Source organism: Sipha flava, unplaced genomic scaffold (assembly GCF_003268045.1).
Source record: "Sipha flava isolate LNK unplaced genomic scaffold, YSA_version1 76_pilon_pilon, whole genome shotgun sequence".
NCBI classification, from domain to species: domain Eukaryota; kingdom Metazoa; phylum Arthropoda; class Insecta; order Hemiptera; family Aphididae; genus Sipha; species Sipha flava.
In genome coordinates this window covers 264770-290465 of record NW_020273616.1, presented here as the reverse complement: position 1 = coordinate 290465, position 25696 = coordinate 264770, and the positions used below count along the sequence as shown (strand labels likewise).

Here is a 25696-nt window from a genome sequence, read left to right as displayed (position 1 = left end):
ACACACACGGCACGTATACAATACGTATTGTGCGTTTGGGGTGTTTGGGCGTGTAACAACATCGCGGAAGACAATATAATGTGTCGGCGGTGCGAGAAGACTGTACACGAAGTGCGGTCATGTACGGCCAGTGATGCGTGCGAGCGTATGAGAATGGCAAAAAAAAAATAAAAATAGAACGGAATGAAAAGCGCGAGGTGACAAATTCGTCCCTGCCGGCCGGCCGCCGCCACCGCCGCCGACCCAGCCACGGTGTCAGCAACGGCGGCGACGGCGGGCCCGCGATCATTTGTCGATAATGAATTGGGTCCCTCCGTTCCGCATCGCACTTAATAAATAAACCGCCGGGACGAGCGCCGCCCATACGCCCAATGGCCGTCCGCAAAACCATAAGACCCCCTCCCACCTCCGGAAGTGGGAAAAAACACCGACCACTGCCGGCGCGCCCGTCACCCCGGCAACCGCGAGCGTAGGGGACGGACGATCGGCAATGCGCGTCGTGCACCACGCTTACGTGTGTACCGGTATACGGTCGCGTTCCAGCGCAGGGATGTGTCTCTGTCGGTCTCTCACTCGCCGAAAGCGCACGCACACCACGCACACGTATATATTCGCAGCACTGGCACGCGCGCGCGCGCGCCCAAGCATTGTGTTCCGATCTAGTGTCGATAACGGCGGCGCGCGCGCGACTACTGCACCGGGCCGCGGTGCGAGAGGGATCCCGAGGGGTCGGGGCGGGCGCGCAATCGCCATGTAATCGCGCGTGATAACGCGTTCCCGTCGCCACCGCGTGCGGACCAGTTGAAGAAATCCGCGTCGCCGTCGACCGTTCTCCTTAGCACGCCGCGCGGCCACCGCCGTCGTGCCTTCTTCGCCCGTACCGTTTCCCGAAACCCTTCGCGCGTCGTCGCCCGCGTGCCAACAACGCCTCCTGCTGCCGGCACCGGCGTCCCGATCAACTCGCCGGTCTGCCCGAGGTACCCGAGTGACCGATGGACTCGCGTGCGTCTTCGCTGTCACCGGTCGTCGACCCGAACGACTCGAGATCGCCGCCCGCATCACCCGTGCCACCGCCAGTGTCGGAGCTCCAGCAAACCGCCGACGTGGAACGCGAAAACGGCCGCCGGATTCAGTTGCCGTCCACCACGTCCAAGTCGTCACCGACCCGAACGTCACCTCTGCCGTCCGACCATCATCACCACCGGGCACTGATCGCCGGCATAACTGCCGCTGCCGTCGCCGTGGCCGCTGCAGGTACATATATTCATACCTGATGCCGTGTACGTGGCACATTTCCGTCAAGGGTCGAAGTTATGGCACCGCGATGATGTAGGCAGATTTTTACCGAAATGTCCAGCCGCCATGCATAGGATACAGTGACCACCACTTTCTAGGTGCAATAAAACGCTGTATTTCAATGGTAGATCATTTGTGTAGGTAATAACAGCTTTTTGGATTTCCGACCGTGGGCACTGTTTGAATTAAAAATAAACAACTCTAAACTACACTTCAATAACTCGATTAGGAAGTAACTGTTACTCAAACTTGTAATAAAACGACTAGTAGTTTTTTATTATCGTGAACCATAATTGACTTTTAATTAATACGAATTTTAATGGCCTTCTGCCGAAACAATTGTTAAGAATAAAAGGTTAAACAACAACATTAGTATTTATATGTTAAATTACAAAATACAAATAAATGTGGTTAATTTATCACAAAAATAAACAATGGGAAACATTTGCTGTATGTATATACAGCAAAGATGTAATATAACAAAAACAAAATCGTTATTTTACTTGGATATATTATGGAGTATAATTTTATTACGAGTATGTAGAATAGAAATCAATGGAATTAAGACTTTTTGTTGAACGGAGGAATGTGTACGTCTTAAAACTAAATTGATAATATTTTTAAAAAATATTGAATAACACAGTTCGGATTGATTAAAAAACACTGCGCAAGTTGAAAATCTATAATGACGTATATATTGTCTTACAATCGTCTCTAGGTGCAGAATCGTTCTGTCGACTAGTAAATGACAATTTTATATCTAATAGCTTAATAATTATTTAGACTATTAGAATGGGGTTTTTGCAGTAGTTAAATTGATAAAATATTTATTTTTGTTAAAATCAAACTTTCTGTGCTTAAATTCATAGACCTTTAGAATATTGTAATTCACGCATTACACTTGTTTATTGTTTGAAAAGTTTAATATTGCAACATAGAGCATCAATAGAATTTAAGAATAGAATCTTTAACTTGAGCTTTCTAGCAAAATCCCTTTTACGAATTTTGATGGTCGGTTACACACGTGTGTAATTTCATTACATACCTATGTGCGTCTACGTTTGGCCGTGCTTTTATCAAAATCTAATGAATAGTTATGAGCAACTTCACTCCCCAGAGCACTCGTTAAACAGGTATTTTATTTTATATTTATACATATGGGTTAACGTTTTTATTTTGTTTTATTACAAAGAATGTTTTAGTTTGTTATCAAACTAACAGTATTTCTGAATATAAGTATTAATGTGTCGTCTTCCTCAGCTTTAATTATAAATCCACACAAAACAGTTCACGATTGTTGATGTTAATAAATTTCTCCACGTTTTATCAACAATGCGCATAGCTTGAAGACTATTTATTATAGTTGATATTTCGTCATTATTTATTTTCTATAAAGTGTCTTGAACATTTTCTTAATCCAAAGGTTGTGATTTTTAAGTGATATTTGGTGGTAAAAATGTTACCTTTACAGCTAGACAATTTGGTATAAAACTGTAAGTTGGACAATTGTCAATAAACACTAAAAATATGTGTTTTTGAATTTTCATCTGATTATCTATTCGTAAACAATTCACTAGTCATCAATGCTTTTTTTATTCGTATGCGTTCAACGGGAAAAGATTTGACACCAGCAAAATTTTTTGATTTTCCGATTATTAAAAGTTTCAATTTATCTGTATTAGTTATGTTAACAACCAATAATAGTGCAAGTCTTTTTTTGCTACGTTTATCACCGCTACATTTTTAATTTTTGAATGATAAAGTTTTATCTGGCATACATTTATAAAAGAGTGTAGTTTCGTCTGCATTAAATATATCATATGATCCTTCAAGTAGTTCTCTCAAATATATTTTCCACAAATATACAACATCATCATTGATAGCTATATTTTCACCACATAATTTTCGTAAAGTGATATTTTGCTGTTTTTTAAAATTTTCGAGCCACCCGTTACTAGCTTTATTTTGTTTGTGATCTAATGATTTTATGAAATTTTCTGTATTTTCTTTTGAAATAGTACCTCCTATACTGAGATTGGCATCTTTGTATTACTTGAGCCACTTAACTACACCTTCTTCTATATTTGAAAAACCAAAACCTCTTTTCCTCTTCCAAAAAGTCTGCTGGTAAGTTCAAATAAATTTCCTTACTATTTTTTATTATGGTGGATAGTATGTTAACTAGTATTCCAAATTATTCAGTGATATATTTTTTCTTTCTGTCACTTTTCATTGCTTCAAGGACTATTTGTTTTTCTCCAAAAATCAATTTTTTTAAATTACGAGGTATTTTTTTTTCTACGCCATACGTACGTGTAAGCAATCGATTGCAACTGACAATATTTAATGTAGTAGTAATGAGGGACAACAGTGTCGCTGTTAGTCACTGAGACGATGGAAAAAAAAATGGTAACTAGTGAGTGGTGACTTAACTTGTGATATTAACAACAATGTAGTATTCAGAAATTTTGTGGATATCTACATTCTACGACCTTGATGATGAATGGTGTCCGTTGTAGAAACGAATGGTAACGAGTTACCATTAAAAATCGTTGTGATGATGAATTCGTTGTCACCATCGTCGCGTTGACCAACTTTAGTCACTGTTAACCATCTCTAGAATGTTGTGACAATAAACCGAATGAAAAATACAATATTAAACACAATAAACGTGATTAAGTAAAATTATCGGAATTCACAAGCTGATTCGACAGATTATCATAAAATATATCCGTTTATATTCGGAACATAAAATGTTCGAGTTATCTAAAGTTATTATTTAGGGTAATCGGGCATTTTCAAGAGAATGGAATTTATTTTGACTTATCGAGGTTCCACTGTACTTACGAGTGTATGAAAAATGAAAAAAACAATATAATTTTTGGTTAATTATCATATATTGTATTAGACATCTCCTGGATTTTTTTTTGTATTTATAATGTTCTCTTAGTATTACGTGTCTATGTTATTAGATATATTATATACGTTTTGGAGGAAAACTTGGATATATTTAAATAAACAAAACAATTTCAACCTTGTAATGTCAGTTATTTGTTAGTATTCTCTGAAATACAGTACATATATATGTATGCAATTTAATCGAGTTATAATTCTTCTAAAATCAGTATAAAGTTGGAAATATACATTAGAGTAAAAATAATTCTAGGCATTTATTTGTTTATCTAAATGTTATTTAATAAATTTATTTAAAAAAGGTTTTAAATTTTTTCGGGTGCAACATGAATACAAATGGTTCAGTATGAGAGCAATTTTGGTTTATTTTGCTCTCATCCGTTAAGGAAAAGTAGGTGAAGGTAATACAGTTATTAATCTAATTGAATTATATGCGTATGAACTGCTGTGTGAAAATTTATCAAAATTCCGTGGTGTTTTTGATAGTATATAATTTTAATATATTTTATCGGTTTGATATCTGGTGAATGGAGATCATTGTATGGAGCGATAATTGACAAATCATTAATCAAATATAAACGAGATTACAGTATACAACACAATTTCGATGATTAAATTAAGCACTAGCTTGGTAAATAAAATTAAAAATAATAAATTTAAACTATTTACACTAGATTACTATTACATTAATCACATATTTGTGCAGAAACAGCGAATGCATAGATGAATCTAAAATCTTATAGTTATTAATAATATCATTGTTCATATAAACATGAATCAAAATACGTGTATAAATATTTTTCTTTAAATTTCACAAAAACTGAAATACATCCATTCGTTGGTATAGTAAATCAAGGACGTTTTACATAATCTACTTTTTTTTTTATAAAATTATTGATGGCAAATCTCAGTGAATGCAAGAACATATGTTGTATAAGAGTGGTTTATGTGCTTAAATAAAATTAGTACAACTGCGGAAAGACCTTGTCCAAATCATTAAAGGGCTTATTACCGTAACTTACACTTGTAAACTTATAAATACAAATATTACTTTTATTCTTCAATGGATAAATATCTCCTGAAACATCATGTTGGTTTGGCAATAATAATAATAATAATAAAAAAAATGTAATAATGGGAATGTTTTTTTTTTAAAAAAAAAGGGAAAAATCGCATACCTATACATACATACATATATATATATATATATATATGAATAAAAGTTCTTTGGTCGGTGAGGGTGATTGAGTACGTGGCATCCACCAAATTTCATTAGAGCCGTAGTTTGCTAGTGAGCAAAAATACCAAATTGGATTTTTTCCCACCATCCCCCGATTGCGTTTTCACCGTTTTTATTCGTTTTATTAATCCGAGGTCGGTTACACGGGTGAATTTATTGTTGTTTTTTTAGCTATCACATACGCCCAGTACAACAAACAAACGTATAACACCACCTACAGTATATTATTATTATTATATATTTTTACACAGTGGTTCGAAATTATTATTATCGTTTCGGCTTGCAGTTAATCTTATTAAACAATTTTTATTACATAACGTATATATGTCAAGGAGATTAAATTATATCTGTGCGTAATGACAATATAACGTTATCAGTATCACTAATAATTGTGTTACATATTCGGCCGATTCAACTAAACCCCGAAAATTATTATCACTAATGAGCATAAACGTCTCCTAAGAGAATATCAAAAAATGCATTACTTTCAGATCATTCTTCTTTTTCATATTTTCATATGCTAATAAATTTAACAGAAACTACACATAAAACTGAAATTATGTTAAATACAATACATATCATCCTCCACAATAGCGTAATTATTAAAAATGGTGGTAAAATAATTTAAATTTAGGTTTTTATTTACCATTTTTAAACAGTGGCGGATATTATACTAAACTATAATTAGATATATAACGTTAAATTATGCAAAAAAAAATATCATTCACATACATTGCAACAAAACATTTCAACTCTCAACTAAATGTCATCAATTTGTTTATGCTTCCTAAAAATACAATCTAAAAAATAAACAATAAAGATCAAAGTAATATACAATCATTGTATAGCAAGAAAAATAATAATTATTAAAAGGTATATTTTTTAGTACAAAATAGCCGCTACTGTAGCTTCTCAGGAATGAACTAGTTTCTTATCTTCGCTTTTAAGTATACAAACAAATAACAAGCATAGTAATTTGCAGATTTGTATTTCAGGTAGTGCCCTTGGGCCCTATCTGAACAAACCGTGTAGGTATATTTATTAAATTATAATGCATAGATAATTAAATAAACATATCTTTAATTTTTATTTAATATTTTGGTATATTAGTCCCAATAAATATGTTTTTTCTTGAATCTCGTATATTTTCTCACATAGCTTAAATTACTTATAATTTGAACTATTGTAATTAATTGTAGCTATTATATTATTATGATAGGTTTTTGCACAGCAATTTAGAAAATGTAGTTTTATTATTTTTATTAAGAAACATAATTTATGTTTTATTTATTATTTTAGAATAAATTACATTTAATTTGATCAACATTAGTTAAAATACGGGACCCTTATTCTTAGACTTAAATTGTAGGGCCTCATTTACAATATTTCGAGGAATTCCCAAGCATATCCGGCACCCGCCGTGTGCACGCCTATGATTACAAAGTATCAGTTTTTTTTTTGTGGATGATTGCTGAATGTCATTTAAAATTGATGAATTTACATATAAGTTACATATATAATTTTAAGTACAAGTTAGTCCAGAACTTTTCTTGTGTGCATTGATTAGAAAAATACCTATTAGAAAATAAAGTTAAAGGGCTTATGTGTAATATTATAAAGAATAGTTTAGTGTAATTAACAAGTATAATTTTATTTTCATTTTTGACTTTTTACTAAAAACGGTAAATTTATGTACAATATTTGTACTTATTCATTTAAACTACGATAGTCGTTAATATATTTTAGAATATTTTGGAATCGCATTCAAAAAGGTGTGAACGATTAGAGGTGTAAAAAAGTAATATATATTGCGTAGTGGAGGGTGGTTTTTCTTTCTCTTAATTAAAGTAATGGGATTAGACTAATCTGAGACATAACAGAGGCATACGCGCAACGAGGTGGTGGAGAAGGAATAAAACATCTTAAAGCCTCTTCTACTGTGGAGGGCGAGACTTCGTAACTACACCCTAGAGTACTTCAGGGCTACAGACTTAAATTAATTGCCCCGTAACTCCTGCAAAGCGTCTCATCGTCGTAATTTTATTTCATAATAAAAACCGTAATCTTGTTCAAAGGGTTTAAACTATATATGTATGTATAATTTAAGTCTTTTTTTTTCAATTTTTATTTTGTTTTATTTTACTTTATTTTCATCGACAATAATACTTTTCAATAATATTTGAACTTATGATAAGCAATAAATTAAACTTTTTATTCCTAATCAACAAATAAATAAACTTATAATAGATACTCAATAAATTATATTGAATAAAAACTTGTCCTTACTTTGAAATAAATTTTGTTATAATTATTACCAGTCTAATGGTATCAGTGATTAACTATATATAAGTATATTGATAATTATTAAAGTAAAATAATTTGTTAAGCATTGCAATTAAAGAACATATATTTGTCTGAATTTTTATAAATATGGTAATTTATAGGTAATTCATATTCTTACAAATAATCAAAAATATTTATAAAATATAATACACAATAAGACTTACGTTTTATGAGAAATATTTTTTTTCTTCTTTTACAATTTTTACAAAACTATTATGAAATTATTATTAAAATAATCTAAGTAGAAATCTTAGTATTTGAACTTATATATATATTGAATCAATTAATAACAAAACAACTAGTTCTTTAGTTGACATTGATATAATTTATTTACTTTCTTTCAATTTAAATATACGATATTGAATGAGTAAAAACAGAAATAATTAATTAATTATATTTAATATAAATGAGTCATTATTTTAAGAACTGTTATTGTTTTATAAATTAAATTCTAAATTTAATAAAAATTTCAATGAACCTAAAATAATTGAATATATTTTAACACAACAGGAATTATACAACAACAATATTATTTATAAAATAAGCTAAGTAGAAATATTATGCAAAAACATATGAAAATCTGTGAAAATATTTAATATAATAAAAAATTCATTTTAAAAATAAAAAACTATAAAAAAGATTAAAATTTGAAAATTTTACTTTTTTCTATTAAAAAACCATCAGAATTTATTAATACTTTTTTTTATTAAATTTCGAATGATTTATTCTATCAATTATATTTTATATGGATACACTGAAAAACTGGCCTGTACATTAAGTCATTTAAATACATGATAAGTATTAATTTTAGCATCAAAAATTTATTTAAAACAATATTTGTTTAGAAATAGATAAAAACTTTCTTTTTCTGTTTAAAATTAAAATAAATTTTAACTACAATTACAAACAATTAACGAATTTTCATTTTATTGAATAATATTTAACATAGGTTGTTATTCTGTATTAATTTTGTTACTAAGTAAAATTATAAGTCGATTATCATAGTTCGCAATATATAATAGATATAATAATTGCACCCCAAGGAAGAACATTAGTAAATAAAACAAATATATATGGTAATATCATACAAATAGTACTTAAACGATTCAGTGATACTCTCTATTAAATGCAGGTACACTTTACTAAATACGTTTTGAATGTAATCGTTTTGATAGGCGGAACCCCATTAATTTGTTAGACCTATTTAAGTAGCTGCAAATCACAGTGTAAAAATAGGGAGGAAAGGAATTTGTTGAAAGAGAGACAGAGAGAGAGAGAGAGAGAGAATGACTGAGAAAGTGTAAGTATAAAATGGAAATGAATAATGAAATAAAGAAAACGATTACGTTAAGCTTTTAATAGCAATGTTGTGCGCGTGTTTAATTTTCCAAATGGTATCAAATGCACATATTCGAATTAATATTGTTTCTTTTTTATCACAAACCCCTCTAGTAACTGGTACTTAAATCTTAATCTACGGGGAAAATGTCGTAATAAAAACCGTAATCAATTATTATTATTGACAATAATAAAGTAATTGTTAGAAAATAAAGTACATTGAAAATCGAATACTATACATATTATGAATCAAATTATCATATTTTACTTATTTTTCAATGTAAAATAAATAAAAAGTAATAATCTGGTACATTATTAGAGTAGTTATAATGATGAAATTAACTAATGACATAATATTTTACTAGATATAACTGCCATTATATTTTATGAAGCACTGATATATTAAAATACAGTATTAAAGTGTATTATTTTTCTTCTGTCTAAACATACGAGTACAAGTTACAGTTTAGCAGTGTCGGCCTGGCCAAGGCAGCTAGACAGCAATCGCTGCCTGGGCCCCGTCTTTTTTTTTTTTTATATGTATATTTAAATGCAACGAAACGTTTGGATATAATAATTACGAGGAAAACATGGTCGTAAAGTATTTTAACTTTTAATTTTTAAATCTATAGTTAGAATAAATAAATCGTACTTCTTATTATCTTAGTCAGGTTTTATAATTGTGCTGTAGTTCGATAAATATAAATTATAATTATTATGGATGAATGATCTTGATATTGAATAGTATTGAAGAACGATTAATTCCAAATGAAAATATATTAAAGGATGTAAATGGTTAGATCCAAAAATATTCGAATACATCAAAAAGTTTGAAGAATATGCTATGGATATCTTGATAACTGTAACCAAGTGATCTGATGTTGATAGATATACTGTATTACTTGAATAAAAACAATTTGCCTCTTATTATTTTAATATTATTCCAAAAAAACATGGCATAATGAATGATAATGATGGTGAAGGTTATATTATAGATGAAATAGTGACATTTGATTCAGAAGATGAACTTGATTCGATAAATTGTAATACCTATTGGAAATGTATAGCATATGCTTTTAAAATTATTACCCAACTATCTTGTTATTCTGGTATGTACAATAATTTGAATCAGGTTTTTAAATATATAATGCTATTGCCATCCGGTGTTGGTGAGTTGCGGCCCGATCCCTAAATAACGTACGAATTATGGCCCGTGTTTATGAAACAGACGTACGAGTTGCGGCCACACTTTACATTTTATTTATCACTTCATATCAGCCTATCAGTGTTACCCAGAAGACACCACGAGGAGGTTGGCTGAGTCGTCTCCCAAAAATTTGTTTTTTTTATTTATGTAAAATATGTAAAAATATATATATTTATTGGATGGGCAAAAACTTAAAACTTAATGATTTGACGAAATCAAACTGCTCTATTTCTTTTTGTGCTAGCTTTGTCATCTGTTGTCTTATAAATGCTTCTTTTTCACATATTTTTTTCGTTTTTATTCCATTGCTTCTACATTTGATATATGTTTCTGATTGAATTTCTACTAACACATCAATAAAATTATAGATATTAGGATGACTAGAGTAGAACGATGAATTTAGGTGTGAATGAAAACTTTTACAGCCGTTAGTGGTACGGTTACAGATAGCAGAGAACTGTGCCCAAATATTTGGAGGAAACATAGCATCCGAGGATATATAGTTTTCGAAAACATAGTCGGTAAATTGTACAACCCGATCATCTTTAGCGGGCAGTATTGCTAAAAAGTCATCCGTGAAACAAACAATGACGTTGTCAAAATCCAAAAATGGCAAACCAAAAAAAAATTTTAAAAAATAACTTTCATCTGTATTTGTGTTATATATTTTCGTGAGTCCTAAACTTTGAATTTTCCTCCACCAACTTTGCACTAGATGAAATCGACATCCTCTTATTTTAGCATTAGGGAAGACTTCCACTACAGCACTGTGGATAGCTTGTTCAAAATCTATGACAACTTCAGTAGGAGAGCACGTTAGACCAATGGACATGAAATGGCAAATTAAATGTTAAAATGCACACTTGAACGTGGTATTACACTTGTCGGGTAGTAAAAAAAACACTAATGGTAAATATACATCATTTTTTAGGCCATGGATGGTAAAAAGTTGATAAAAGTGTTTAGGGCAGCTTTTGAAGTTCTATCTACGTAAAATTTATTTACATCGCACAGCACTTTTGTTTTGTGTAGTAGAAAAACCAATTATAAAATTTTCTTTGTCGTTGATAAACAAAAATGGCTCATCTATATTAGTTTTGATATTCATAGACTCTAAAGCAGTATGTAATTCTTTAATGCATTTTGGCAGAGGGGGGTGTAAAAATGAACGGGCACGATGAACATTGTATTGAATTAATGATAAATCATTCGTTGTCAAAGTCGATATATCACCTTTCTTCAATTCTGAACGAATTAATTTTGAAGGTTTGCAAAAAATGTCTTCTATGGCTTTTCTTTTCAGAGAATTACTTAATATTTGCCTATTCAGGACTTTTTCGTCGTTTTTATTGTGGTTATGATTAGTATTACTGTCAACTATTTTATTTAAAGGAGTTAATTTTAAAAAGCACTTACAACTTTTGATACTGCAAGGCCACCGCTGTACATCGTTTTTTAGTGTTTTGTGGAAACGAAATTTGTAGCCTTCGTAGAGAATAATTGGTTTTGATTTTTCACTATTTACAAACTCCATAACGCACTTATAATAAACTGTATAACACACTCAAACAGAATTTTTAGTTTTCGTAGATATAGATACTAAGTGGTGAACAGACTAACACTGTAATATTTTTAGTTTGAACTATTGACGTTATGGTATCTACTTTAGATAAGATACTACCGATACTGCCGGCACAAAATTGAAAATAAATAAATTTCCCGGGCCGCAATTCATCGGTCTTTAACACGTAAATGACATGTCGGGCTGCAACTCACCTATAGCCTTGCCATCAACTCAAGTCACTTGTGAAAGAGTATTTTCTAAGCTTAAAGTAATAAAAACAAAAATAAGATCGTCACTCGATCAGCAACATTTAGAACCACTAATGCTTATGGCTATAGAAAAAGATATTACTTTAAATGTAGATAAAATAAAACTAATAGATGGCATAGAAAAATTGTCAAAAGAAACGACAAGACTTTTCATATGATATAATATATATTATTTAATGTATTTATTTTATACATGCATAGTTTTTTTTTTTTTTTTTTTTTTTTTATAAAGGTTGAACATTTTTAACTTTATTCTTTTTTATTTAAAATAACAAATATAGAATCTATATGTAATATATTTTAATGACCATTTTACATATTTAAGATATATTTAATTTCAATATACGAGTAATAAATAAATGTTGTAGTATAGGGATTGGATTAGGTTAACCCTGCCTGGGCCCTTTAGAGCCAGGCAGACACTGCAATTTAGTGTAATTTTATACAATGATTATCGGTATTATTATAGTCAGACTAACCTAGAATGCTTAGAAATTATTAGCGTAATATTTAAACTTTTGTTTAATAGAGGGATGTACCTTATATGAAGATGGTGGGTCCTTCTATACTTCCAAAATATAACAAAAAAATATGTATTAATATGTTATTACTTCAGATGCTTATAAGTTTACCTATAGGTTCGTTAAATTAATTTTTATTGAAGTAATTTAAAAGGTTAGTTTTGAAAACGTTATTTACTTATAAACAAGTGGTCACAAAGAATAAATACGCAAGTTAGGTTTTTTTATATATTTATATTTTTAAGTAAGGTTTTAACTTATGATATAATATGATAGATCTATAAAAATTAAACATTTAAACTTGTATTAAAATAAATTAAAATTGTCTAAAAGTGTATTTTTTTGTTTAACTTAATACCTGTATTTAGTTGGTATAATTGATTATTATTTTATGATATAAATAGGTACTAAATACTTAATATATTTATGACAATTTTACTCTTTATTCTTATGATATATTAAATTGAAGAAATGTAATTTTATAGATTTTAAAGAGCCTAAAGGAGACAGTATAGAAGACTACAGGCAAACTTATGATGGGTCAAAAAATAATAACAATAAACAGTCAAACGGTCCGTCCAATAAGCAAAGACGAAGTAGAACCAACTTCACTCTAGAGCAGCTCAACGAACTCGAAAGACTTTTTGATGAAACTCACTACCCGGATGCATTTATGAGAGAAGAGCTCAGTCAACGTCTTGGTCTCAGTGAAGCTAGAGTACAAGTGAGTTCAATAATTCAACAAATCTTTTTTATTATTTTTTTTTTTTCAATAAATTAATTTTAACTTAATCATTAGAATATTGTTCAATCAAAATAAAATTCATAATATCTAAATAATACCTAAATACTTTTAACTAAATAAATAATAGGTATGAGTTTATGTGGCTCTATTAGATTTGCTAAAAATAATTTACACGTATCAACAAATCATTTTATAATAGTCATTAAAAATATATAATTATTTTGTGCTTACAAATTTCATTATGTAGATACTTTTAACATTTTAAATTTTGAGTAAAACGACAAATGTATTGGTTTAGCATTATGTGTGTTTTATTGTGTTTGTGTACAAGATTTCGATCAGAAGGATTGCTTCGATCATCAACTAATAAATAGTATAAGGTAGAAAATGGATTCTAGTTGATACTTTAATGGAAGTAATTTCATGAATTGCCAAATAGTTAATTGCGAACAATTGACGACAAGTTATGTAAAAATGACCAAATTCATAACATATCGATTTTCGACAAAATTGAACTTTTGTTTTTATTGAAACTCAAGAAATAATAATTGTAGTGACTTAAAATTTTTACTAAATTACTGATATCATCGTTTACTATTTAATCTCTTTAATCTATTTAAAGATTATTTAAATTTCATGTTATCTTATATTAATTTTAAAATTTAATACAAAACTCCGTTTATATATCTCTTACTGATTAATAAAAAATTTAGGTTTATTTCAAAAAAATATTTATAGAAGCGTTCGAATACATTGATTTATACATTTTGACAAAATGATAAAAATAAGGAAAATCTACTACATTTTAACAGTCTAAAATGAATGAAACTTTAAATTTTTATACTCAAGACTTGCAATTGGTCACTTGATGTATTGCTTAATGGCGTTTATAGATGGCAGGTGTATTGTTGTTAAAAAAAAGGGTTTTTAAATTGGTTCAAGAATTTCTTAAAAAAAAAAAATAGTGGAGAACAGTAAAAAAGTTTTATAAACGTTTTACAAAATTAAATGTTGATAAAATTGTATATTTCTATGAATTTCAACTGAGCGATATTAATTATTTAATTTTTATTTTATAAACAATTATTGTGTTGATTTTAATCATATAATAAGTACTTGTGTAAACATTTTAAAGGCATATCATAGTTTCAAAATATTTTAATAAAATGTGTGCTTTTTGTAGACACTAATAATCTTCGAATCTATTAAAACGACTGTAAATGTGTAACTATAAGTTTTTTAAAAGTAATTATGTATATACTCGTATGTATATAACAATGTAATTATATTCGAGTTAATTTGCCAAACAGTTAATATTTAATATAAAGATTACTAACGATTTAGTGTAATCTAAAATTAGTGTACATTTAAATAGTTTTGTTTAGTTATAATCAATTGATTGAGTTAATAAAGTATAAGTTATTGAAGTATTAACTATTATTATAATTATATTATTTTTTTTAGGTATGGTTTCAAAACAGACGGGCCAAATGTCGAAAACATGAAAGTCAAATGCATAAAGGTACATTTTTAATTTTTCTAATTGTTTAAAATTGTACATAATTGTCATTTAAACTGTAAAATATTTACTACCAACTTTATATAAAATGAAAAAATGAAAAAAGAAAGTTTTAAAAAAAAACCAAATTTAAAAAAATTTAATAATGCTATTAACAACTTTGATTATCTTTATTGAATTATATTTTTAACTTCTGTTTATAATTTTTTTATGGTAGGTACCAAAAATGACATGATGTATTTAAAATATAAAATAAAATAAAAAAAAGATTGCGTAATATAATTGAACTCTCAAAAATGTGCACCCTAAACAGTTGTGCTGTTTGCCATATTAATCCACCCCAAACAAAAAAATCCAAGCGGGTAACAGTTATTTATTATATAATTTGTTATGCCCACAAAGAAAATTAATTTTTTCTATGAATTATTAATTACTTTGAACTTTTAGTAAGAATATACATTTAAGTTAAATTAAAAAAAATCTTCAATTTTTTTTTATCCACCCCTACTTCTAGTTATCAAGACTCAGTTATATATTATATATTTTTACACGCTATTCACTGTTTATAATATTATCATTATTTTAAATATGGTATATTATTTTAAGTTTTACAATGTTGTAAAATTAAGACTACTCTGACATTGTAATAATAGTATAAAAAGGTCGTATATATTTATAGAGAGGTTATGCTGCAAAGAAAAGTCTGAAAATAGGTACAATGTATCTGGTACATGTATGAGATGTTATCAAATAATAAGGGAAAAATTATTAATTCAATTTCACAACAGACAATAAATAGAAAAATAATAAGATTCCAAGACAAAATTGTTAAATAAAATCGATAAAATCGTTTTCTTTTTAAATTAAAGTCTTAAATCTGTTTTTAAAAAATGTTGTACAATATTATCAATGTATATATCATAAGTCATGAGTCATAACTCAATACATTACTCATAAAAAATATTTCATATTTTAATGTGATATTAAATTTTGAAGATTGAAAAGCGAATCGTTGGCGTGACAATCAAATACAACAAGAATCATAAATGCTATGTAGATGATTATTATTAAATACGGCCATTGCGGGTGTGAATATTTTGTCGACTATTTATGAATATTACAACGATGATGGGACTATAGTTCGTCTTGCTGCTTTATATTCTGCGCGTATATTCTTGAATCAAAAAGTAAACAATAATATAATATTATGCACATCCGAAAACCTCAAGACCTGCAGTGTTGTCGGTACAAACAGCTTTGAATAAGATTCGTATCTAATAAAAAAAGAATAATTTTATTTTAATGTCCGACGGGGGATTTATATGTCGACCCACACACCCATACATATACGTATGAACAAACGTGATTAACGTACCGCAACACGTTTTATGTTCAGTCATTAATATCAATAATATATAATTTTAGTATTTTTTTTTTTTTAGAATGAGAGGAGGAGGGAAAGAACGACGACGACGACGACGATAGTTAATGAATTATACGAAATCTGCAATGCGAGTTTGGGGTCAAAGGCTTATAGGGCGCGACTTGTTATATATTATTTATATACACGTATCTGAAGGGACGGTACGCAATAGCCGTAATAATAATAATAATAATAATAATAACAACGACGGCGACATAAAAAGGGCGAGTAAAACAGTGAATCACTACTACGTATTTATGTTTGTATGTATATTGCAATAATACAAATCGTCGTCGTCGTATTCCGATTGTCCGTTCGCGTCCGTCCGTGTAAATACGTCGTGAATCGTACAGCAGACCAGTGTGCCGCGCGCTTAATCGAATAAAAAAAACATCGACGGACGTCATCGTCGGTTTTCCAAACCCCTGAGGGTTGGTCGCACGCCCCCATATGGGTTCATACCGTTTAGTCTAACAGAGAGAGAGACTCTAGAGTCTTCTAATCGCTCACTGGGGTGCAATCGGGTGACAATCACTCGTTGCGCGGAACACACTTAACTTGATTAAGCAATACGAACATATAATACATATGTGTATACAGATACAGATTATTTGTAATCTCTCTTATCCGTGTAAAACTCTCATACACGCGCACACATCCACATACGTGTATACCCTTATTTTTGCAATCAATAGCACTGATTGACTGTCTTGTATGAATAATAATTAACTGTATAATACACGTAATATGCTCTGTACTGCATAGGAATATGTGTATGATTTTTATGGACTTGAAGAGTAATTATTTTTTTAGGTAATATTAAATATATATCGATAATATTGAAGATATTAATTCTGTTAAAACAATTTTGTATTTAATTTTTTGTTTTTAATGGCTTTCGTCAGGTAAGCCGTATCGTGATTAAAAAGCAATGGCTGACTATATGAGAATTCTGCTTTGTAGGTCCGAAAATCATACAGAAACATTAAATTGAATATCTTTTATAATTAAAATGATTAAATTATAAAAATTTCTTACCATAAATTCATAATTTCTACGGTAGTACTTGTTTTTTATTATTCTTCGCAAGGTAGAAATGATAAATATTTTTATGAAATCATTTTAAAAATAAAATACACCCATAACAGTCTTTAAAGTAAATAATAAGTAACTTCATGAAAACGATTTGATTAACAACTCTTTGTTTAACTATTGTAAAACTCTGACTACTGTTTACTAACTGTATTTCAATTCTGTCTAAATTTCTCTGTCGTTAGTTTTGGCTTTGAGCTATTTTTATAAATTGATAAAAAAAAATTAAGATACTTAATTATAAATATATGATGCTGAATTATAAAATACAAAGTATATAATACAGTGATAATGCGTACTGTAATTACAACACCAATATTCGTTTAAAATTTTTTTTTTTCGATTTCGATGATATTTTATTACTTTTAAATTAAAATAAATAAGAAGTTAAAAAGTACAAATACTGAAATACAGAACTATAGTTCTACTATAGTATCATCCGATTGTAGTACTCTATTTCATCAGACAGATTTTCGTCAAATTGTATTATTTTCAAATATTTTTTAGTTAAAATAAGCACTAGATTTCGTTTTAAATTCGAAGATTACAATTATCAGCTAATTTAAGTTATTTATTATGTAATGCATTGATATGTTATAACTATGCAGAATGACATTTAAACGTATCAATTCTGGGATAATTGGGAGGTAGTTGCCGGTTATAAGACATGTTTTAAAAATAAAAGCATAAGTTTTATAGTATCTAAATCTTCTGCTTTATCAAAAATATTTACATTGCACAGAGATTACTATCAAGAAGAATAAATTACATAATTTTTATGCAGTAGGTATAATCAAGGCCGTATCTAGAAATTTTTTTTGGGAAAGGTCAAAAAAAGTTATATTGTAATTTTATTGAATTTAGATTTTAACTTATGATATTTGGTTAAAAATAAAACAGAAAAAGATTTAATCTTCTTTTATTAAAATTGATATCATATTTTCATATGATATTATGATACTATAAAACTAAAAGCAATCAATGGTTAATTGGAGCTTAAGTCATTTTTGACTGAAAATATTTATGATAGATACTCTAGATACTCTGGACCCCCCCCCCCCAGATACGGTCATGGGTATAATACTAGGTACAACTGTATTGTATGTAATAACTATGTTATTAACTAATAAAAACATATAACTAATTAAATATAAATTACTTTAATGTTTTCGTTTATTTTATAAATGAGACCGGGTTGCGGTGACGTATTGCGTTACCCGCAGTTCCCTGCAATTTGATATTAAATATAAAAAAAAATAACACTTGTATAAAAATTGATTTGTGCCATATAATTCGAAAAAATTTTTATTATTGACTTTTGTTCTAATTAACAATAAACCATGTATTTATATTCAAATATTATATTATATATTATTATTATATATTATATTACATATTCGTATATTCTTTAAACTAAGTCGATGATTACAGAAACGTCATGAGTCACATATTTCATGAAATTGAGATAAGTACCTATAGTAAAAACACATGACTTGTATACGTTTTTATTTATATTTCATTTTCATAAAGTATGTGACTAGTGATGTTTTTGCAATCATCGATTCAACTATAATAGTATAATATTACTATTCTCTTGTTTATCCACTCCTACCACTACTCAATCAAGCCCTTGGATATCTTGTTATTGGTCAAATTCACAGGTCTAATGTTGCATCAGAACGTATCCACGCCTCTAGAACCATGTCGAGTGGCGCCCTATGTAAATGTACCAAGGCTGCCGCAATTGCAGTTCAATTCTTCAGCTGCAGCCGCCGCTGCATTTTCTGCATTCGACCCAGCAATCTTGACTGCCGCACAACAGGTAATTGTTAGTCTCTCATATCCAGACTTAGGTAAAATACTTTTTAAAAGTATTTAGAATAAATACTCGAATACTTACAAAAAATAGTATTCCGAATATGTATTCAAATACTTTATACAAATTATATTCCGAATACATTATTTAGAATACTTCAAAAGTATTCCGAATACTTTTAAAATACTTCTAGTTTTCATACTATAAAAATAAAAGATGTTCACTCAACAGAAATATTTGGAATTGTAGGCTAAATATATGTTATTTTATTATATTTTTATATTATATAACTGTTATAGTTTATGGATTACAACAATAATAAATACCTGATATTAGCTTATACAAGATACGACGGAGAAGTAATAAAATCATTTAAAAAAAAGATGATTTAACGGTATTCGAAATACAGTATTCAAAATACTTTATTGAATATTTTCAAAAAAAGTATTTAAAAAGTATTTAAAATACTTAAAAAGTATTCGGAATACTACCCAAGTCTACTCATATCAAACATAATTCAATGACGAATAAATCGATAATATATCACATCAATTATAATTAAATTTCAAATATTTGGATTTGGTTTTGAAAATGAAAATAAAAAAGTATTTTTTTTTTTGTTATTTTATTTTAAATCATAGTAGTTTAAAAGTAGTTAGCGTCTTGTACTGTATTTTTTTGTCAGAGAAAAATGTATATTTATTGCAGTTACATTATGCAGTAGCCATGGGAAGAGGTGTACTGTGCCCTGCACCATATCCTCCTGGCGGTCTCAGTCTAGCTGCTCTCGCAGCACTACATCAAGATAGACTATTAACCAAAAACTCCAGTATAGCTGACTTAAGATTAAAAGCTAAAAAACACGCTGAAGCCATTAATAGAGATCAAGAGATTGTTTAACTTTTTTAGTATATTTAATGTGTTTTTGTTATTGTTATCTACGTTAAAACGTTGAACCCATTCTGATTCAAAGAGAATAAACCTGTAATTATATTTTTAATTCTTCTGGTTAAAATTCAAAACATCGTTTCTATATAACTGTATAAACAATTAATATTTGTACTTTTCTTGTTCCATTATAATATATATATATGATAACAGTGTTTTGATTTCAATGAATACTATTACTTTTCTGATTTTTAATGATATCGTTAATGTATTATTAATTCCACGTAAAATATTATACCTCATTTACAACCTTAACAACGACTACCTCTAGTTATTTACTATATATTATATAGTGATTTTATAAAGTTTGTTTATGACAAATTTCTAACTTATTTTAAAAAGACTTTTACGGTAATATGATATTATTTAAATTTGTCTGATATGATAATTCACATCAATAGTAATTTTAAATGTGCGATATTGGTTACTCGTATGAATTTTTTAAAATAATAAAAAAAAAAGTTGTAATAGTTATATAAATTTAATTGTATACATGAGATTACAGTTCGAAGTAGTTCAAAGAAAATATGTAAAGTATATATATATATTGTCTCATCGGTATAATATTTTTACGCGTTGAATAATTTAAATAAATGTACAGTGTCCTCTTGTAAATCAAGAAACTTTTATGATTAAGATTTATAAACAAATATATTTTACATATAGATTAAAAACTTACAGTAGTAAATAGTATTAAAGAAAAAAAACGATGTAATGTGAAAGATTAATTTAATATGTTTATTTTTATTACCTAAGTTTTTCTTAAAATACTGTAATATTTATAATTTTATTTTTACATAGAAATCCATTTAAACCTAACGTTTCTTCAATAATAATTTCAAAACCATGCATTTTTTAATATTATATATATGGATATTTATTTATACGACTTGGATATTTGGTTAGCTGATGCTTTTATTTGTGTGCTTAATGTAATAATGTAAGCAGACGTATACAACTTAATGGTACTCTAAATTTAAAAATGTTATCAAATAATTGCAAATATAGGTAAAAAGAAACACATTAGCAATCACATATATGAACAATATGGTTGTTAAACTACCTATACGATGGAAAGCTCTTAAAAAAACTGTACCGTATAGACTAGAATTTTTTTCTTTTTTAATCTTTTATAAAAAATCATACTATTTTTGTTATTATGATTATTATTTGTATTGATATTATATAATTATTTGTATTATTACGACTATTATTATTCTTATTATTATTAATTATTATAATACTATTGTATATTATTACGTTTAACTTGTTTGTGTAGAATGGTTGTGAATTTCCGTTTGTAATTAATTATACGTTTATATCGAGTAAAAAGAAAAACAGGACTTACAAAAAAAAGTATATCTACTGTTGTTACTTGTAATATCAATACTATCGTTCGACTATACCTGCACGTTCGTGCAGTCGTGCAGATATTATAAATATTATAATATCGTAAAGTACGACGATCGTTTATAACATCTCTCGTCTTGTGTGTATAGAATGCAGTGCGCATCGCATCGGTTATGCCTAACCGTAAACACACTCGCGCGCATACACACCCGCCCGCACATAAACTAACGCGCACTCGTACTACCACAAAAGTACATACGCACGTGCATAAAAATACGTGTGTACAAAATACTACTCGGTGTGTTAAAAAATGTAGGGTAAATCCCGCACGATACGGACTTAACGGCGTTTTAATTCAATCTGGGAATAGCAATCCGAAACGGCGTGAATCTCTGGCCACGGAGGGCGGCATGACGTGCACGATCCCCCACCCCTTTCTCCCCGTCAGTAAATCGCGCGTTCTTCGGCCTCCCGCGCGCAAGCGTGATATATGGCCGGCGTGGGAATCGCTCTCTGCGTTGGAATATTCAAAACGCCGCCGCCCGAACAGTTTTCCGCACCCGTCTCAACGATCCCACCGCTGCGCCGTCAGATATGCCAAAACGATATATATATATATATATATTGAAAACGATATGACAATATAGCGCTTGGGCACCGGACCGTTTCTATAGCTTTGTGCTTTTTCTCCCACTCCAAGCCCTCTCAGCCCTAACTGTACGACGAAAGTCCTCGTGGAATTGATAAATGAAAAAATAAAAAAAGTCTACGAAAAGAAATCTATCTTGAAAATTATACATTCATCAAAAATATTTAACCGATAAAAAAACAACCGATTTAAGGCAAATTAATATTCATTTACGAGTATAATTCGTGCTTCAAAACTGTCAAAAATTCTTTCTACTTTTTTTGAAATGTTAAATTAGTTTTATAAAATCAGTTATAATTTAAAAAATATATCTAGAAAAAATTAGTAAACTTATCCCATAAATTTCCTGTAAATTTTGTTTTTACCGGTAGCGTCATTAAAATTTTTTTTTTTTAATACGCATGGCGTATAGAACAAGCCACTAAGCCTATCTAAAATTTTCAACATAACAAAAATAAAATAATAAAATTTTTACCATTTATTAATGACAATATAATAATAATAGTATTTACTAAATCATTTAATTAAGAAAAGCAGTAAAGTCAGAGGTGATAATAAATATTGTAATATAGCGTTTATTAGGTACAGTTACAGCAGTGTTTCTCAACCTTTGTATAATGGTGACACACTATTAAAATTTTTCATACTTTGCAACACATAATAAAAAAAATAAGAATAATAAATAGTATTAAATATTTATAATTAGTTAATAATATATAAACTTATAATATATAATCAATTATAATATATAAAACAACAAAGAAAAATATAACATAGGTAAAACAGCATTTTAATGAGAAATTTGTGACTGATATTTCTTACATAATGTATCAATTCGTGGTGAAATCTTCGATGGGCGACTCTTAACTCCTCTTCGACATTAATTAATCTTTCCCTTTTTTTGTTTTTAATTTCATTCAAAGCAGAAAAAGCTACCTCGCACAAATATGATGTCGAAAATGGTAATAATACAGAATGAGCCAATTTTGTTAAGTTCGGATATTCTTTTTTTGTGTAAATCCAAAATTGGCTTAGCTCGAGCTCATTAAATTTCATTTGAAAAGTGCGATCGTTTTTTAATTCTGCAAGTTCTTCTTCCTCTTTTAATGAAAAATGTGAGGTTTCTAAACTAGGATTAAATGGATTCCTCACCCAATCAAATAATTTCAAATCCAGCGATGAAAAATAATGATCAAGTTTTTGGTCCGATAATGTTAATGAGTCATTGATAATTGGTATTATTTTATCAGTAAATTTAGTATTAGCAGTTAAAGGAAACATATCCAAATTATTATCATTTACCCTTCTTTTCCAAATCAATAATTTGCCTTTAAATGCAGCCATTTTGTCTGTAGATATTAATAAATAAATTTTGATTTTCACCTTGCATGCTTAAATTTAATTGATTCAGGTGTTCAAAAATATCAGCTAAATATGCTAATTTTGAACACCAAAATTCATCGGATAAATAATCGGAATATTCCATTTGCTCCATTGTAAAATATACTAAAAGTTCTTCTCTAAGTTCATAAAAACGTGATAAAACTCGCCCTTTTTATAACCAACGTACTTCTGTATGAATAATCAATGTATAGTGGTCAGATTCCATTGATTCACATAACTGGGAAAATAATCGAATTTGTTGAGGTCTACTTTTAATAAAATTCACCATTTTTACAACTTGATCAAGTACAATCTTTAATTCATTAACAATACTTTTTGCTACTAATGCCTCCCTGTGTAAAAAACATTGTGTTATGTATATATTTGGATTTTGATTTTTGGCAATTGTAATAAATCCTTTAATAGAGCCTGTCATTGATGGCGCCCCATCTGTACAAATACTTACACAAGTTCACAATATACCATAATTTTTAAAATATTTATTTATGACATCAAAAACATCTCGACCAGTTGTTGTCCCAGATAATTCTTTACAAAAAAAAAACTGACCAACTATTTTTGAATTTTCAATAAATCTAATAAATGCCATTAATTGAGCTTTCCCACTTATGTCTGTTGATTCATCAACTTGCAAGGCAAATAATTCTCCACTTTTTATAACTTCAATAACCTGATCCTCAATATCCTCTGATATATTTATAATCCTACAACTAATTGTACAATCAGATAATGGTATTTTAATTATTTCTTCTTCTGCTTCGACTCCTAACATAGTCTTTACCATAATACGACAAACTGGCATAATAAGACTCTCGGAAATTAAATGAGATTTTTTTTTTTGAGCTATCAATTGGGCGATACGAAAACTAGCTTCCTGTGCCTTATCCGAAATTTTCACTGATCTTACAAATTGTTTTGATTGTAGTTTTTTTGAATCTAATAGTCTTCGAAAATAATCAATTTGTTTATTTTGTAACGATTGATGTTTTGTGGTGAAATGGCGGGTTAGCTTATTGGGAACCATTGATTCATTCGACAATTTTTCGTCACAAATAAAACAATAAGGAATAGGACAATGTTCGTCGCCGACCCAAAAAAATCCTAATTTTAAATCATTTTTATTGTATTGACGATATTTACCTTTGAATTTTTAAGAAGGATTTTTTTGTATTTCTTTAAAACTTGACGATGCATTTATAGAAGATGACGAGTTTTTTTTTCTGTTTCCAAATTGTCTTCATCTGTATTCTCTCTTACTACTTGTATTTTTTTAATCAAAAATTTATCCATTTTATTTTAATTAGTAACAAAAAAATATTGTTGTTAATAAATTAAGAAAAAGTCTATTCGACTATAGAAGTAAATGACAACTGAGCATATAAATAAAGTGAGTTATTGATACGGTGCATGTTTTCAGTATAAATATACTATACGTATTCACTGTTTAAAAATAAAGGAAAATATCAAAAACCAACATTTATAAATTAAGATGACACACAATAGGCGATTCGAGCGCGATTAATCGTTCAAAATGACGATAATAATAATAACCCAACGATAATAATACAATTTATTTTATGTCGATAGCTGAAAATCTATTTTTATTATCATGGAAATTATATCAAATACTTATTAATTTTTGTAAATAGTTAATAGTGTTAATAATGTTTTTTGTCATTTAATATTAGTACTTCACGCGACACATTTGGACTTGCTCGGCGACACACTGGTTGAGAAACACTTCAGTTAGTCAACTTACAGTTTTACAATTATATTTTTTGTTAATTTTTAAAAGGATACCGACGCATCTTCAAATTTATTTATAGATAAAATATCAACACATAGAATATTATTTAGGTAATGTTTTAATATTTTAAATTATCAAAAATAAATTATCATTATGAAATATGAATTACTGTTAATGGGCTAGCAGCTAATGGTTAATAAAAGCTGATAGATAATAAAATTAAATTATCGTAATTATACACATGTTGCATGATAACGATTTACGAATAATTGCGATAAGGAATATTTTGATGATTTTGTAACGTAATGTTTC

General features: G+C 28.9%; 3 protein-coding genes across 3 annotated transcripts; 1 reads left to right on the top strand and 2 right to left on the bottom strand.

The window, feature by feature from the left end:
- Window positions 1-458: 458 nt before the first annotated feature.
- LOC112692695 (short stature homeobox protein 2-like) lies at window positions 459-20316 on the top strand. Its single transcript, XM_025567439.1, has 5 exons — window positions 459-1254; window positions 13177-13415; window positions 14901-14958; window positions 19132-19292; window positions 19995-20316. Exons 1-5 carry the CDS (start codon window positions 993-995, stop codon window positions 20184-20186), a joined length of 912 nt encoding a protein of 303 aa, XP_025423224.1. The 5' UTR covers window positions 459-992; the 3' UTR covers window positions 20187-20316.
- Window positions 20317-22625: 2309 nt separating this feature from the next.
- On the bottom strand, window positions 22626-23577 carry LOC112692767 (protein ZBED8-like). The gene is made up of 2 exons (XM_025567558.1): window positions 23056-23577; window positions 22626-22664 (listed from the first exon to the last, which is right to left on the bottom strand). Exons 1-2 carry the CDS (start codon window positions 23575-23577, stop codon window positions 22626-22628), a joined length of 561 nt encoding a protein of 186 aa, XP_025423343.1.
- A 211-nt stretch (window positions 23578-23788) lies between these two features.
- On the bottom strand, window positions 23789-24661 carry LOC112692766 (zinc finger BED domain-containing protein 5-like). The gene is made up of 2 exons (XM_025567557.1): window positions 24244-24661; window positions 23789-24066 (listed from the first exon to the last, which is right to left on the bottom strand). Exons 1-2 carry the CDS (start codon window positions 24659-24661, stop codon window positions 23789-23791), a joined length of 696 nt encoding a protein of 231 aa, XP_025423342.1.
- Between the last annotated feature and the right edge of the window lie 1035 nt (window positions 24662-25696).